The sequence below is a fragment of the Cloeon dipterum genome, chromosome 4 (assembly GCF_949628265.1).
Source record: "Cloeon dipterum chromosome 4, ieCloDipt1.1, whole genome shotgun sequence".
Taxonomy (NCBI): domain Eukaryota; kingdom Metazoa; phylum Arthropoda; class Insecta; order Ephemeroptera; family Baetidae; genus Cloeon; species Cloeon dipterum.
Genome location: NC_088789.1, coordinates 22435478 through 22451941, shown reverse-complemented (window position 1 = coordinate 22451941; position 16464 = coordinate 22435478). Strand labels below are relative to the sequence as shown.

The 16464-nt window shown below is 42.0% G+C and overlaps 2 protein-coding genes across 2 annotated transcripts; both read left to right on the top strand.

Annotated features, from left to right (window-relative positions):
- The first annotated feature begins 600 nt into the window (after positions 1 to 600).
- Vps8 (vacuolar protein sorting 8) lies at positions 601 to 11409 on the top strand. Its single transcript, XM_065488986.1, has 18 exons — positions 601 to 794; positions 868 to 999; positions 1048 to 1203; positions 1258 to 1551; positions 3793 to 4194; positions 4609 to 4860; positions 5081 to 5329; positions 5556 to 5843; positions 6234 to 6536; positions 6769 to 6851; positions 6912 to 7062; positions 7127 to 7386; positions 7870 to 8326; positions 8417 to 8530; positions 8751 to 8940; positions 9381 to 9515; positions 9591 to 9813; positions 10948 to 11409. Exons 1-18 carry the CDS (start codon positions 714 to 716, stop codon positions 11168 to 11170), a joined length of 3993 nt encoding a protein of 1330 aa, XP_065345058.1. The 5' UTR covers positions 601 to 713; the 3' UTR covers positions 11171 to 11409.
- A 1234-nt stretch (positions 11410 to 12643) lies between these two features.
- On the top strand, positions 12644 to 15991 carry LOC135942445 (cathepsin L-like). Its single transcript, XM_065488564.1, has 4 exons — positions 12644 to 12736; positions 12808 to 12863; positions 13591 to 13988; positions 15756 to 15991. The coding sequence occupies exons 1-4, from the start codon at positions 12644 to 12646 to the stop codon at positions 15974 to 15976; spliced, it is 768 nt and encodes a 255-aa protein (XP_065344636.1). The 3' UTR covers positions 15977 to 15991.
- The last annotated feature ends 473 nt before the right edge of the window (positions 15992 to 16464 follow it).

Here is a 16464-nt window from a genome sequence, read left to right as displayed (position 1 = left end):
TTTTATAATTTCTATAAATTTCTAATTTAGGACTTTTCAACAATCCCTGAAATTTTCCTTCGAATTTCCCAAATTTACCTAATTTTAATGTCAATGACTACGCCTTTAGATTGATGTTATGATTTTTAATTGAAAATTTAGGACGCACGCATTTAATTAATATCACGAGAGTGAGAGAAATTTTCGAAAGTTTTCAATTGTCTAAAATACACGTTTTATTAAGAAATGAAAGTTACAAAAGTATACGAGAAAAGAGATTTAAATGCAATATTAGGGAAGAAGATCAAGAAGTGTAAGTCAAACAGTCAATTTCCCGCAAGTTAATACGTTGAAAATGGCGCTTTTTTCAATCTTCTTGGAATTGTTAAAATAATTTTGACATTTATTAACATCATACGATAAAAGGAGAGAAATATGAAAGACATGCCAAAAGATTTTCTCTCTAATTCATTTCAATCTCTTAAGAAATTGCCCAAAAAATACTAAAAATACATATTCGTAACTGATTTTTTATTAATCGATTTGATTTTGAGAGCTAACTGCTGAGGTGTTGTCGTCGAGTACTGAACTAACTGAACTCCTTTCCGCACTCCTATTTTGCAGCTGACAGTGAGAGTTGTTGCAGAGGGGCGTTTTACAGTAAATTGATCAACTCGAAAGACTGTTCCTAAATTCCCTAATTACAAAAAGGGAAACTTCAAATCGCTGCCCTGATGGCCGACTCGGACGCTCCTGGAAAGGCCGAAGGTGACGCCGAACGGACAGCTGACGCGCTAGATCTCGACTTGGATGAGGTTAAATTGAAAAAAGCTTTGAAAACGTCATCTTCACTAAATAAGAGCTAAATTTATTTTTAAATTCGTGCAGCTTGATGACACTGAATTTGACATTCCACCCGTGACAGTGCCTCCGTCCCTGGAGAGCATCCTGAACGATGACGAAGGCCACGACAGCGACCCTGAGGAAGGGTCACAGCCGCCGTTTCTTCTCGCGCCAGAGGTGCGTCGCTCGTCTTTCCTAACACATTTAAAATTGGTCCATTTTCAGGTCGGCCTGGAAACTAGCTCACAATGCTCGTCAGAGGGGCGAAGCAGGAGTTCGAGGGGTCGGCGGGCGAGTCCCATGGGCCGTTCCAGCGCCTCAGGTAACGTGCTGCGCCACGTCGTGCTCAAGGGCCTCACCACGCAGATCAACGCCGCCGCTGTGAGAAAACTGCTTACCACAATCCGAGTTCTGTCTTAAATTTTCGGTTCTCAGGAGCGATCGGGCGCCGGAACTGCGACGGCGGCGTGCGGGGGCGGCGGGTGTGTGTGCGTTGGCACCTCGCACGGCGCCGTGCTCATGTTCGATGCGACGCAGAAGCTGCGTTTCCTTCTGGAGGCTGCTGAAGGTGCCGGCGCCGTCACCTGCCTGGCCGCTTCTGGGGACGGCGGCCGCCTACTCGTCGGCCACGACAAGGGACTCATTCGCATGTTTGACATGAAAGACGGCCGCCTGCTACGCACCCTCACTGACGCCCACGCACCTGCTACAGCTGTGTTGCACGTCAAGGTAAGTTTTTGCTTTTGACTGGGTGTTTTAATTTATTTTTAAACTATGGATTTGAGCCAGTGAGCATTTATGAAATTGTTTTGTGTTTTCTCGTTTTTAAATTAAACGCGAAACCTGATTTTTCTTGTTGTTTTTGTGATCAATAATAATTTTGATTTCTTGTCCTCTGCAGACTTAATATTTTGCATGTATCTTTTAATGGATTTAAATTTTTACTTCTGTACAGGTTCTTCGCAGTATTTTATTCAAACTAATTGGCTTTAGACGATTTCTGATTGCGTCATTCGCACATAAAAGAAACCTTAAATAAAGCAAACTTAGAAGAGGTTTATTGTGATACAGCATTACGCAAACAACAACCATGCTCATTGTAGGTGGGTAACAATCGCTCTGTTTGAATTGTTTTTTATTTTAACCTCGGTTTGATTGTTAGCGCCAGTGCAACAACCACCAACAATGAATTTGGCATTGATTATAAATGATATAACCTAACAATTCCTTACAAAACAATTAAAATTACCATGCAATTGATTGGCTTTGTTAGCATTTTTAAAATTAAAAATTCTTTGATCACAAATTCGATGAATAGAAATTAATTTAATATTTTAACGAAAATGTGTGTATCAATTTAAAATGATATTGCCAAACCGAAATATTTATTTTCTTTTATTATATTTTTTCTTTTTCTAGGGAGAGGGCTGAATTAAATGTTTTTTTGTTTTAATTCAAGAAGAAGTTTTTATTCAGTGTTAAAGTTCAGTGTGGATAATTGTGGCCGGGTTGTGGAGGTGAAGCTTATTCCTCAGGGTTCGAAGGCGTTCGAGGATTGTCGGGGGTGCTTGTTGTTGGGTTTGTGGAGGTTCGGTGGTGGGTTGGGGCGGGAGTTTCGTTTTGGTTTCAGGATTTTTGGTGAGGGGCTGTGGCTGTGGGGGCTTGGTCGTCCCGAGAGGTTGGTGGCGACCCCTGGGCTTCCAGGTCTTTGGGCGCGTGATTCGTTTTTGTGGGGGTTGGGTTCGTTGCCGGCCTTTTTGGGGCTCAGTCTGTTTCCGCTGGCGGCGGCGGAAGTTTGTTGGGGGCAGAGGGCGTTTGCCGATTTTTCGGGGCTCTCTGTTGTCGTTCCGGGTCTTTGGGCGAGTGATTGTCAGCATTGTCTGTCGCCTGCGGGGTCTTTGGGGATTATTTAGGGGCCGTGGGGGTTGGTTTCTTTCCCTGCGAGGGAGGCGGCGTGGGTGTTTGGGCTGTGTCTCGGTTCGTGGCCGTCGCTGCTGGCCTCGTTGGGTCTGAGCCCGTCGCCGAGTGCTTAGTTGGTTTGTCGGGGGCAGAGGGAGTTCGTCATTTTGGTAGAGTTTTCGGGGGTTGTTCCAAGGGTGGGATTTGTAGCTATTTGCTGGTGGGGAGGTGCGCCAGTTGCGGCGTCGGGTGTTTGTTGGGGGCAGGGGGCGTCTGCCGACTTTTCGGGGCTGTCTGTTGTCGTTCTGGGTGTTTGGGCGAGTGATTGTCAGCATTGTCTGTCGCCTGCGGGGGCGTTGGGGATTGTTTAGGGGCCGTGGGGGCTGGTTTCTTTCCCTGCGAGGGAGGTGGCGTGGGTGTTCGGGCCTTGTCTCGGTTCGGGGGCGTCGCTGCTGGCCTCGTTGGGTCTGAGCCCGTCGCCGAGTTCTTAGTTGGTTTGTCGGGGGCAGAGGGAGTTCGTCATTTTGGTAGAGTTTTCGGGGGTTATTCCAGGGGTGGGAGTTGTAGCTAGTTGCTGGTGGGGAGGTGCGCCAAGTGCGTCGTCGGGGGTTTGTCAGGGTTCGGTCGTGTCTAGTGTCTGAGGTCAAATACTCATCGTTTCCTTGGTCTTCTGGGGTCCATTGGGGGTCTATCCTTGTGTCCTGGTCTTCTGGGGGCCATCGGGCGTCGATCTCGTAGAGGGTGCAGAGCAGCATCATCGTCAGGGCGATCGTGGTTCTCATCGTGGCGTTCTGAGCAGGAGAGTAGTGCACTGTTCCAGGAGTTCGCAGTGTTTGAATTGTTTCCCGATTGTAACCTCTATATATAACCTTGGTTTGATTGTTGGCGACAGTGCAACAATACCAACAATGAATGTGGCATTGTTTACGTAATGATAACCAAACAAAACAAACTTTTCAGCTTTATATGTCGAAAAAAGTATATTAAATTAATTATTCCAGAGGTTTGAAAGATGATATATTTTTTAAAAAATTAATTTCGAATCATAAAATACTTTTCCTTTTGTTTCAGTTTACCGACTCGTCAGCCCTGGCGCTGTGCAGCGACTCAGGTGGCTCGGTGTTTGAACTGGCCTTCAAGCGGGTATTGGGGGTGCGAGGCTGCGAGGCACGATGCCTGTTTTCAGGGGCACGCGGCGAGGTGGTGGCCCTGGAGCCGTTGTTGTTGGCGCCACTCGGCGGGCAGCACCCGCTCGAGGCGCACTCCCTGCTCGCTATGGCCACCCTGAGCAAGGTGATCGTGGTACAGACGCGGCCCCGCACTAAGGTCGTCCTGACGCACGCGTTGCCCGCGCGTGCCGACTCGCTGCCGCTGCTCGCTTGGCAGATGGTGCTCATCCAGGTGGCCGACCACTCGCGCGTCGTCGACCCCGTCCTCGCCTTTGGACGCGATCGCGCACTCTTCTTTTACCAGGTAACCAAAATTTCTCAGGGCTCTAATTAGTTTTGTCGTATTTTTTAACTGTTTTTTCGTGCAGAAAGGAATAAACCAGCAAAAAAACATTAATTCTTATTCTTCAGCCCTGTATCCAAGCGACTTATTTTTAATTCAATGATTTTAGTGAATTCCGGAAATCCCGAGCTTAGAATGAATAAAATCCTTATGGTACTTTCCGCAGAAATCATATTTGTATTATCGGAAAATAATGCAAGTATTCGTTCAATCGTTACGATTGATTTTTAAAGGCAGACTCAATTTCGCGATCCATGTGCCATTTTTTTACTTTACTATGCAGTCCCTAAATACCAGATATTGGTGGGTGATATAGTTTAAATTTTCCGTCAAGTTAATACAATGTTATCTATTATTTTGTCATTTATATATTAGGTTGGAGTGGATGGTGGTGGACGGGCGCGAGCCACGCTGCTCCACCGCTCGCAGCTCTCCTTCCAGATGCTGAGTCTGCACTGGCTGAACGCCCGCACGCTCGCCGTGCTGGACACACGGGAGCACGTCCACGTGATAGACGTGCGCTCGCAGACTGAGGTGGAAACGCTCGACGTGTCCTCAGCTAGACTTGTATTCGCGTCCAGCCACTTCAAAGCCATTGCCACTGGCGGCAACGTCAGCAAAGCGCTTGTACGATGAGGATTTACTTATTTAATTTATTTATATGCAAATTACAGTAAAATAAAAAAATAAGAGACAGTTAAAACAATAATACAGCTTAATTAAGTTGTAGTTATTATTAATGGCTAGGTCAGCTTTTAAAATAAAAATTAAAGAGCATTTTAAACACCTCAAAAATATTATTAAAATATCAGTCTCGGAAAGAATTTAAAAATGAAAATCTTTTCAGGTGGCTGCCGGCGAGCGTGCCTGCTACAACACAGTGGTCAGTCTCGGCCAGCAACTTCTTTTGGTGGGCACCCGCTCCGTGCACGCTTTGCACATGCGTACGTGGAATGAACGAATAGATCATGTGGCCAGACAGGGTCGGCCGCTGGCCGCCCTAGAGCTTGGACTTGCTTTCTACGAGGAGCGGGCAAAGGCTGTTGTGGGCCTCCGTGGACCCAAGGCCCATCGTAAACATCTTATCAAAGAAAAGGTTAGTTTCCCTTCCATTTAAACAAGATTTGCTATCAAATATTTATTCTAGGTCAAAAGTTTCATATTTTAAATACGTTTTTGGACTTTTAATGCTTTTTTGCTCTCTGGAAAGCTTCCTTCTTCCAATTTTCTTTCATGTCACATATATAAGCATTAAAAGTCAACGTTTTTGGCTTGTAATAATTGATTTTATTTTAGTAATTTATTTTCTATTGAATTTTTAGATTTTTGCTGTTTTGGACGCTTTCGTGGACAAAATGGTTGGGAGCGGCGAAGCGTCGGTGGACGAGCTGCGCGAGACATTCGCTGCCGCCGCCAACTACTGCGTCCTGCTGGACCGCAGAGAGACGCTATTTGGGAGGTACTGGGAAGCGGCCAGCAGCCAACCTGAAGCTGAGGCCGCCTTTCTTGAGGCTCTCGAGCCGCACATCCTCAACGAGCAGCTGCCCGCGCCACCCACCGCCGTCATGCAGCGATTTGTGCTGCACTTCGAGAAGGTCGCCAAATTCCAGGTTTGTCACTTTTAAATGTTCAAAGCTGAAATTCCAATTTATAGAATAATTACTAGACTGGTGTAAATAATTTTGAGATGCAAAAAATGGGAAATAATTTCCTAGATTAAATAAATGAGATTTTTTCAAATATGTTATCACCAGTAATGAAGTGATAAAAAAGCACACAAAAATGATAATAACAAAATGGATTTAGCACTTACTTACTATTTTTCTGCATTAATTTTCATAATTATTTCAAATGCGGATTTTTTTATTCCACCTAGAGACTTGCTACATAATATATTTTTTTCAATTTTTTTCCATTATATTATGTATTATTTTCAAACATGCCTGATGAATTCTGCTTGAATTATTTTATTTTTTAACCTGATGGGTGTTGTAACGCAGGCGTTGGAGGCTTGTTTGGTGCACGTGGACGTTTCATGCCTGGACATCCACCAGACGATGACGCTGTGCTGGCAGCACAACCTTTTTGACGCCATCCTGAGCGTACACACGCGCGGCATGCAGGACTACGTGACGCCGCTGGTTGAGCTTCTGACTGTGCTGCAGTCGGCGCTGTCCACCGGCAAGCAGCTCTCAGAGCAGCAGGTCACGCTTGGAAACAAACTGCTCGTCTACGTTAGCTGCTGCCTCGCGGGCCGCGCCTACCCCCTCCGTGGAGACGTGCCCCAGCATCTCCAGCCACAGGTGCGTTTCTATAGTTTAGACTGTATATCAAGATCCAGAGAAAAATAATTGAAATTTTCGTTAAAAAAGGAAAAAGGAAAAATTTCGTTAAAAGGAAAGTTTTGTGTAAAAAATAAAAATTCCAGGGAAACTTTTGCATTGAATGATATTATTTAATAATTTATTTAAGATCTAATTTCTAGTCGTTTGGACATTCTTTCAACATTTTTTAATTTAAAAAATTAAATTGCAGGTCAAGCACGAGCTGCTCAAGTGTTTGACAACCATGCATTCGCGTGCGCCAACCGACTCGGAGCCTCCCCATCCTTACCTCAGGTTAAACATTTCTTCACTTCTTTTGAGTGATCACTTGAACATTTCAAAATGTGTTTAAAGGGCGCTGCTGCAGTTTGACACGCGGGAGTTCCTCAACGTGCTGGCTCTTGCATTTGAAGAGGCCGAGTTCAGCTCGGAGCTGGGCGTCCGACAGCGTCAGCGCATTGTAGACATTTTGCTGCAGACCGTCGTGCCTGGCGAGACTTTCTCGGTGAGTTAACTATTTTCCCCCATAAAAACCACGAAAAATAATTTGTTGTCTTATATTTCAACAGGCGAGTCAGGTGGGCGCCCTCTTTACGTTCTTAGCAAGGCAGCTGGCTCGTCCTGGCGCAGCATTGATGGTCGAGCCGCACCTCTTCCACCAAGTAGTCGACTTTCTTACGACGCCGTTGGACGACGCGGCGCTGACAACACCAACAGGCCAGCACGAGGAACGTCAGCAGGCGCTGATGGAATTGCTGACGGCGCCGCAGGGGCTCGACCTCTGCAGTGACCACGAGCAGCTCCTGCAGAAAGCCTACAAGGCCAAGTTGTGAGTACAATTTTATATTGAAACTTTAGACAGTATAAAACTGATTTTCTGGAACTGATTTTCCACACTCATCAATTTCCCCAATTTCCTAGCTTTATGCTCCTCCCCACTCCTGAAAAATTTTCTACAAAAATTCCAAATATAAATATAGGAATAACTAGCCCAGGTTTTTTGCAAACTAAACAATAAAAGAAAAAGATTAATACTTTTACTACTTTAAAATGTACCAAAACACCCGTAATTCAGAGAAAATTGCCTGTAATTACCTTTTTCCTTGACAAATGATCTGAAATTTGGTGTTCATTCGATTGGGATTGATGAGAGAGGAATACAATGCACACCTATATTTTTAAATTTGATTTAAAACAGATGAGATATTGCATTCTTAGATTAAAAATTTTTAAAATTTAAGTTTCTTTAATTTTATGTTATTTTTAATCTCAACATATGAACAAACGAAAATCAAGCTAACGCGTTTTCCAGCTTCCGCGTGTGCGAGTTGCTGCACCAGCGGCGTCAGGAGTACGAGCCGATCGTGCAGTGCTACCTTCAGGACCCATTCCGCAAGGGCCAGGTGTTCGGCTTTCTGCGCAACCTCCTAGTCAACCCTGGCTACCTGGAGGCGGAAAAGACGCGACGGCTGCTGGTGGAGAACGCAGCGCAGCTGGTCGCTGTGGACAGTCGAAAGACGGCGCAACTAGTCAACAGCCACGCGCCGGACCTGGTGCCGGAGCTGCTCGACCTGCTCGAGCCAGAGCCACTGCTTTCGTTCCTGCAGGCGCTGCTGCACCACCGGCACAGCCACTCGGCCGCCCGTGACGAGCCGCTCGGCCCTGAGGTGCACGAGACGCTGCTGACACTGCTCTGCCGCCTCCGGCCCACCGAGGTCGCCGCTCACGTCCGCGCCGATGCCCACTGCCGCCTCGAGAACGCCCTCCAGGTTAGTCCACGCCAAAATCTTTAAATTTTTTAACCAAACCCTTTTTCATGCTAGTCAGTTAAAAATTCAACAATTTTTATCTCTTGTTAGGTGGTTCGCGAATACGGCCAAGTGGAGGCTGAGGCGCACTTGTTGGAGCGCGCTGGGGACGTTGGTGCTGCCTTTGCTCTTCTCAAGACGCAGTTTGAAACGCAACTGCTCAAGGTGAGTTAAACCTGTGCCCTCTTTTATCCAGTTAGCAGCTGCTTTTGCAAAAATTTAACAAACTGAACGAGGGAAAAATAATTTAAAATTAAAATATTATTCTGAGCATTTTAACTTTCTTAAATATTATTTCACTATTTAGCTTTCCATCAGAACCTCTCATTTTTTCCCAAACATAAATTATTGATTTGGTCCAACTGTGAAATATCTTCTTCCACAGGCTCTGGAAGAAGAGGGCGGAGAGGCGGCATGGAGTCTGGCGCAGGCACGGCTGCTGCTCACTGTTCAACTTGGCCAGCGGAGCGTGACGCTGCTGGACGAGGCGGCACGCGAGGCGCTTTGGTTCCCGCTGCTGCAGATGCTGATGCGTCACCGCGCTGCCAACGCTCACCACCAACACAACCATGACGGTACTAATCTTGTCTCAAATGACTGTTCTTGATTGAATTTATTGGAAAACTAAAGCAAAGAAATTTATTGCTAATTTTGTTTCATACTTTTTAAGCAGTTCAAGAAGAGAATTTTCAATCAAATTAAGCAAAATTATTCAAATGACTTCTTCCAAAGGCAAACAACAAGGAACAATTTTTAATAAATGATAAAGAAATGAAGAATGAAGTAATATTGTTCTTTTTACAAGTTTGATGTTTCCTAGGGGAGTAACCATTTTGTGAATTCAATTTTACTAAGTCAATTCATAGAATATTTTTTCATTTTTAAGTATGAGCAAAAATTATTGAACAATTGCCCGAGTTGTGTAATTTTATATATTTTTTATAAAAAGTTTTCGCTGCCTCCAATTAATTTCTATTAATTTTCTACCTGTTTTAAATCAAAATTTTGCTCTCAGCTCTGCGCGACATGTGCCAACACGTGCTATCAAGCATGCTGGGCCACGTGAGTTTGTCTGCAGTGACTCAGCTGATGCTGCAGGAGCCGTCCTTTGGGCAGGGCAAGTTTGGCGAGGTGCGCGACCTGCTGCTAAGTGAGTGTCGCTCCAATCAATTAATCATGTGTATTTTCAGCACCTGCAGAATTAATTCATTAAAACCAATTTTAGGCATGCTGCGTGGGTGCGAGCACGAGGAGCGCGTGTTGCGTACAACGCAGCGCATTTTAAATGCCGACCTTCACGCGCGGCTAGCCAAAACGCTGCGGCGGGCACGACGACCGCTGGCGCCGCATCCTGCCGGCGGTCCCGTCCCCGCGTCAGCGCCGCCGCTCTGCTCACGCTGCGACGCGCCGCTGTTGCGTCCGCCCGCTGCCCCAGTCGTCGTTTTCGCGTAAGTTTTTAAAAAGAAAATATTTCAAATAAATAGTAAACTCACTTGATTTTGTAATAATCCAATGCTATTTTAGCAGGTATAAAATTAAATTTTCTCTATTAATAATGGAATAGAAGGTAACAAGGAGAAATCAAACTTAATACTTGTGTAACCCGATTTCTATAAAGCAGTAAGAAAGTCATTTATTTGGGAAATGTGAAAGACCGTGAGAAAAGGTCTAACGAAAATTTTTCAAGGAGCATCCCCTAAGAAAGATCTATTACATTTAGGACAGCTCTTACCCATTTTGTATTGTTAACACGGAAAAAAAACTTTAAATTTCAAAGAACAAAATCCGACGCGCACATCTGGTTGTTATCTTAAACAACAAATACATCACTGTAGATTTATGACCGTGTGAGGGTGAGTGACCCTTGTGACAGGACGCTGTGCACGGCGGTAGAGAGTGTGGCATCCGTAAATAACTGCGACTTGCTTGAGCAGCGTCAAAAGATTTACATGATTTACTTTTTGAGTACAGAGATATTTTGTCGCGCTTAAAGGGATTTCAATACGAGATCAAAATCAAAGCACATGATCGACCCATTCAAAACAGTAACCCTATTCCATTCAAATACCGCGAGAAGTGCGTGGACAACTCAATTTCTGTATGAAGGGCCTTAAATTTTTAAGAAAATTATAAGATTTCTTTTTTTAAATGGCGGTGGATTTTTTTAAACTTTTAGGGGTGACAGAGATTTAATTTTTTTTCTCAGCAAGAATCCAAAATTAGCGGTTTTAGGTGAAAAAATTTGCTCATTTGTGAAGTTGTAAATAAAAAACGCTCTTCCTGCCTAGTTCAAGTCGGTTATGGCCTAAGAAATTAAAACTGAAGTGCAATTGATGCCTGCCAGATAATGATAAAAATTGAAAAAATACACCGGTGCACTGCATTAGAAAAAAACTAGTGTTTTTTTGCAACCCTGAATTTGAACCTCTTCAGCGCAAGTTTTCTAACGTTGTTTGCTAGAAATGGTACCCTTTCTCACCTTTTTGTTCAACTAGTCAATTTAAACTTAAAAAAAATTATTCCAGTCGGTATATCTAAGCAAAAATCAGTTTGTATTAAATTTTTCTTGGTGCTGCTTCCAGGTGCGGTCACGCACTGCACTGTTCATGCGCCGGCGGCAGCTCAGAGTGTCCCCTGTGTAACCCTGGAAGCAGTTTGTCCGCGCAGTCGCCTTCCAAGGTCAGTCAGGCAGTTGAGGAGGCGTCCTGGAGGCGGCAGCGGAGGCGGGCGCGTCCTCAGGAGACCAGCCTGGAGCTCAACCTGGCGCCCCCGCCCGGCCACGCCTACCTGCAGGGTCTCTTCTAGAGACTGATTTGGTTATTCTCTCTGTGATTCGCGTTTCTCTAGTGAAATGGATGCTGGGACCCAACGACTCATTCCAGTGATCAGCTTTCCAGTGCATTTTGATTAAAAGTCTAGTTTGTACTGCGTTGAACCAGTGATCTTATTGCATAGTACATATTTGTTCAGAATGCAGTGAGCCGACTAATCCGGTTTTTGTTTTTCTGATAAAACACATTCTGATGCGTGTGACACGCGCCTGATCTGTTTTGCTTTTTATGTGATTTGCTAATTTCACCACGGCGTATATGGCATCTTTGAACGGCCTTGCACAATTTACAGGGAGAGCGCACCTAATAATCTTAATATATTTTTTTCTTTCTACCATCCTACAGAGCGAGAAATGAGATGAAAATATTTTAGTTATGATCGTTTAAATCTAAAATTATGGAAACTTTATGTCTATAAGAGGTATTAGATTATAGTAAAAGAAATTTAAAATCCGGCTTGACGGCATTTTTTCTTTTTTTTTTATATAGAACGATACGGATGCTAGTTTGGCTTTTCATAATTCAGCGGCTATGAGTGCCAGAGCAAAAATCTTGGCAAATTTGGAAAGCTGATGAAATTTGTAACTTTTAGTTAAAAGCTTTAGAAAAATATTTGCTGTGCCAAATTTCTCGGAAAAGTCGTCTAATTCATTACTAGCAAGTTATTTTCCCAGAACACTTTCTATTACGAACGTTTCCAAAAGAATGAAAACTGCACATCACTCAATTCGTCTCGCTGAGCAGATTTCAAAAAAATAAAAATTTCCTTGAAATTAGACCACTTAGTTATCGGTGTGAAAATGATTAAAATCTTGATTTTTAAATTACGGAGGCGTTGATCTTGCGAACCTTCAATAACAGCAACTCAATTCCTTTGGCGAAAATTGCCATATTATTTAGACACAAAATCGAATGGTATCGAAAAACTTCTTAATTTTTTAGATTTAATGGTGTTCTCTCCATGGCCAATTAAAACATTTATTCTTAATATTGTGTCCACTGACCAAGCAAGAAGAGAGCGTGTCTGTTGACGACGATAAAGTCGTGTGTGTGTATATAGCATGATAAATATATACGACTTGAAAATAAAAATAAAGCCTTTCTTTATCGTCCTGAAGCAACTATTATTGTTTTTCTTTAAGAAAAACCTGTTTCCTAACCTCTTCATTCAACAATCTTCTCACAAACGAACATATTTATTATTTTTATTAAATTGGGTAGAAAAATTATTTTTCTTTTTGCCGTTACCGATTCGGTATACTTTTACACTAATGCATTCCTCATTGCTGTATGCTGAAAATGGAAAAAAATAAAACAAATATGATTTGTTTACCAAGCCAAATAACAGTTATTTTTCCTGCAACAATATTGCCCGAAAAAACTTAAAATCAAACGCGTAAACAGTGATTTAGTTTTAAAAGTTATTCTTTGGCGGCAGCAAGCTGAAATGAAGGTTCTACCGATACTCTCCTTATTCGCACTCTTGTGCAATGCTGAATATGATGATGTCGATATCATCAAAAACTGGATCTCCTTTAAAGTAAGCAAGCAGTTTTCTTTAGCTTGCCCTTTTTCTGAAAATAACATATTTGGATAATTGGTAAATTCCAGGACAACTACTCCAAGACCTATGGATCGCCTTTAGAGGAGATAAAACAGTTCCGCAAGTTTATAGATAATACAATTAAAATAGAAAGAAATAATGCACGTTTTGAAAAAGGAGAAGTGAGCTACAAGTTTGAAGTCAACCATTTCTCTGATCTGGCATGTATCGTCTTTTTTGTCTTATCGTTTTCATTTTATTTTCCTTTTCATTAACTACAGACAGAACATGAATTCCAAGGATTCTATAGACGCACCACCGACAACGACAACAGAGTTAAAGGGGCAACTTATATTCGACCCCACGAAGTCGAGTTGCCTTCCTCGAAGGATTGGAGAACCTTCGGAGCCGTCACCCCTATAAAGGATCAGGGAAAATGCGTATCATGCTGGGCTTTTAGCGCGGTTTCTAACCTTTGCTACTATTTCAAACAATATTCTGCATGTTCTATTAAATAAATAAAAAAATATGGTTAGAGGTCTCGGCCGCGAGATTTAAGGCGGCGGCTGGCGGGATCAGCTTAGCCAAATTTTTTTGCCTGGTCATTTTCATCGGCGGCTGGCAGCTGACAATATTTTATACGTGACGTTTGGTAGCGCTTAACAGCCTTAAAGGCCGCAACACATTTTTAATTTATGACTCTTTTTCACCGGCGGATGCCAATGCAACCCAAAATTTGCCAGCTGGCGCGGCTGGCTGAGGCCTCTAAAAATGAATTTAAAAATTCACTGAGAAAAAAATTAGTTAATCTAGTAGTCATTAGTAAAACACGCTTTAATTCGTTTTAAAAGGCTACGATTTGTGTTTAAACAATTAATAGAAACAATTAATTTGCAGACGGGGTCTTTGGAAGGGCAGCAATTCCGGAAGACGGGAAATCTGGTGTTGCTGAGCGAACAGAATTTGATCGACTGCTCTGGCTGGCTGGGCAACTTCGGCTGCGGCGGAGGCGAGACGGACCTGGCCTTCCAGTACGCCATCTCCGATGGAATCGACACCGAGGAATCGTACCCTTACCAGGGGATCAACGGCACGTGCCGCTACAACGCGAGCCAAGTCGGCGCCACCGCCGCCGGATTCATGGACATCGGACGCGGCGACGAGGATGACCTGCAGGCGGCTGTCGCCACTATGGGTCCTGTCTCTGTGGTCATCAACGCCAAGGACAGCTTTAGGTTCTACGCAGAAGGTGACTTTTAAATTTCAATGACGCGATTAAATCTAAAATTAAGCCAAAGGAATCGAAGCTCTAATTTTAGTTTAATATGGTTTTGATTTGACGTTTTGGTATCTAGAAAAATCAATTTAATACATTATCATTATTGCTTATTGTTGCCAAAGTCATACAAATACATAAGACAAATATAAAAATTATAGCAAGAAATGGCATACAATGCTAGCATTGTATATCGTGTTAATTCAACAATTGAAAGCTAAGAAATATCGCGAGGGGAAAATTTTCAATTCGACGGAGTTTTCAAGCTTTGGAGCTCCGAAGGTGAAAAATCCGAGTGGTATTATTTAACACGTAAAATTGTTCAAAATCGAATTTTAAAGCTTTTTTTTGGTTAAATTATCATAATGTTGTGTATTCTCCTTGATGCAACTCCGGAAAAGTCCCTAAATTTTTTATTTAGGCCGAAAATTGGAAAATTTAGCTGTGAATGGTGGACGATTATTTTTTCGGAAAATTGTTGACTATATTTTAGACTGTTTTTTTCCGTGGAAATTACGGACAGTTACTGAGTATATTTTAAAGTTACCTCGTGACATCATTTAAGCCCATAATCACTTTTCCGATAAAAGTTATCATTTTCATGAGTTATTTAATGAAATACATTTTTTTCTGAATTTTAATAACTTTGTCACCTTAAAGAAAACTTTGCAAAAACCCGCACAAACATTTTGAAACGTAAGTCTGACGAGTATTTTTTCCTTTCATTCCACTGTGAATTTTTAATCATGAACGATCGAGGCTATTAAAAGTCATTGCTGGACCTTAACTTTACTATTTAAATGTTTTTTTTCCATTTAGAGAAGAAATGTGAGTTACTAAATAATTATACGTTTTTCAGATGGAAAAAATATAAAATTTCATAATATTAACTCGAATAAGAGGTTATTTCTGTATTGCTTTTTCAACAGCAGGTCCAGGAAATATGGAAAAACTACTTTTTCTGTAGTAACAAAAATTATTTTAATGAAAATTGATCAAAAATCATATTTGTACCAAACCAACAATACACTAAAAATGAAAGTGAAAAAATCCCTTACGTAATTAAGTAAAATTATGTACTTAACCATGGAGTTGTAGACGATTTCAAGGTTGAATAAAATTGCTTAAAATTTAATAAAACCTTATTGCTCATTTGTTGGTTCAACAACGGTTGGAGCCTCTGAAAAGTAATAGTCAACCGTCTAAATTTCAGTCCTACAATTATTTCATTACTGCGGTAGATTATGTAGCTCCACTCTCGCCTAAGATAAAAATAAATTAATTCTCAGATTTTTAATGTACTCTATGTTTCGATCGTTAAAGTTAACACAAGAAACATTTTAATCGACGTGTGAAAAAAGGAAATTTTATCAGATTTTAGAATGTTTGCCTTTTTTCTTTTCTATTCAAAATTTAAAAAGCCCATAGGCAAACCACTTTTAAGGGAACAATTTTTTTTCTCAGAATAAATGTCAAAAATGTCCGATCCATCAATTTGTCTTTTGTTTGAATCAATTTTAAAAATTCCATAAACCAAATTTCATCAAAAGTGATAATGCAAGAATGAAGAATATTATTTTTAAATCGAATTTGGAATTTTTTTATCACTATATAATAATTGTCGAATCGAAACATTTTCCATCACAAAACGCACTACACGAATTCAATGGTTTCCTCAATTAACGAGTTGAATTGCTTTTTTACAATTTTTTTAAATTTTTAATAAAAAATTTGTAACAGGAGTTTATTACGAGCCCGAGTGCAGCTCTAAAGACGAAGACTTGAACCACGCATTGCTGGTGATCGGCTACGGCACCGATGATAAGACCGGCATGGACTACTGGCTGGTCAAAAACTCTTGGGGCACCGACTGGGGGGACGAGGGCTACGCCAAAATGGCACGCAACAAAGACAACAACTGCGGAATCGCCACAATGGCCCGTTTTCCACTGGTGTGGTAAATTATGGGAGCTCCGAAAATGAGATTATGTAACGCAGTGCGAGATTCTTCAATTTTGAGTCACACACTGCTCTCATGACAAAACGCTTGTGGTATTTTTCCGTTTATTTTTACGACGATCCCACCAAAAAACCTGTACGATGTATATTTCGCAATAAAACGCCCGCATTTTAGCACTGCTATAAAAAACAATTTTTTTACACCATGTTGTGAAGCGGCAACGACTATATAGAATCGTGCGAGAGCAACGCAAATCCTGTTGGTCATCTCTGCACGTGACTTTTGGGGCTAAATGACCGCGTGACACTTGACCCTTAGAGATGCTCACTGGAGATGGAGATATGCTCAATGGATGAGAGGAGACCTTGAATGAGCCTCTCGCGTGTGTTTAAAGTGGATTCATTCAAGAAAATAATTGAAATTAATATATATGGTTGACTATAATTAGCAGTTGATCAAATTAGTAACAGTTGAAATATAATAAATATT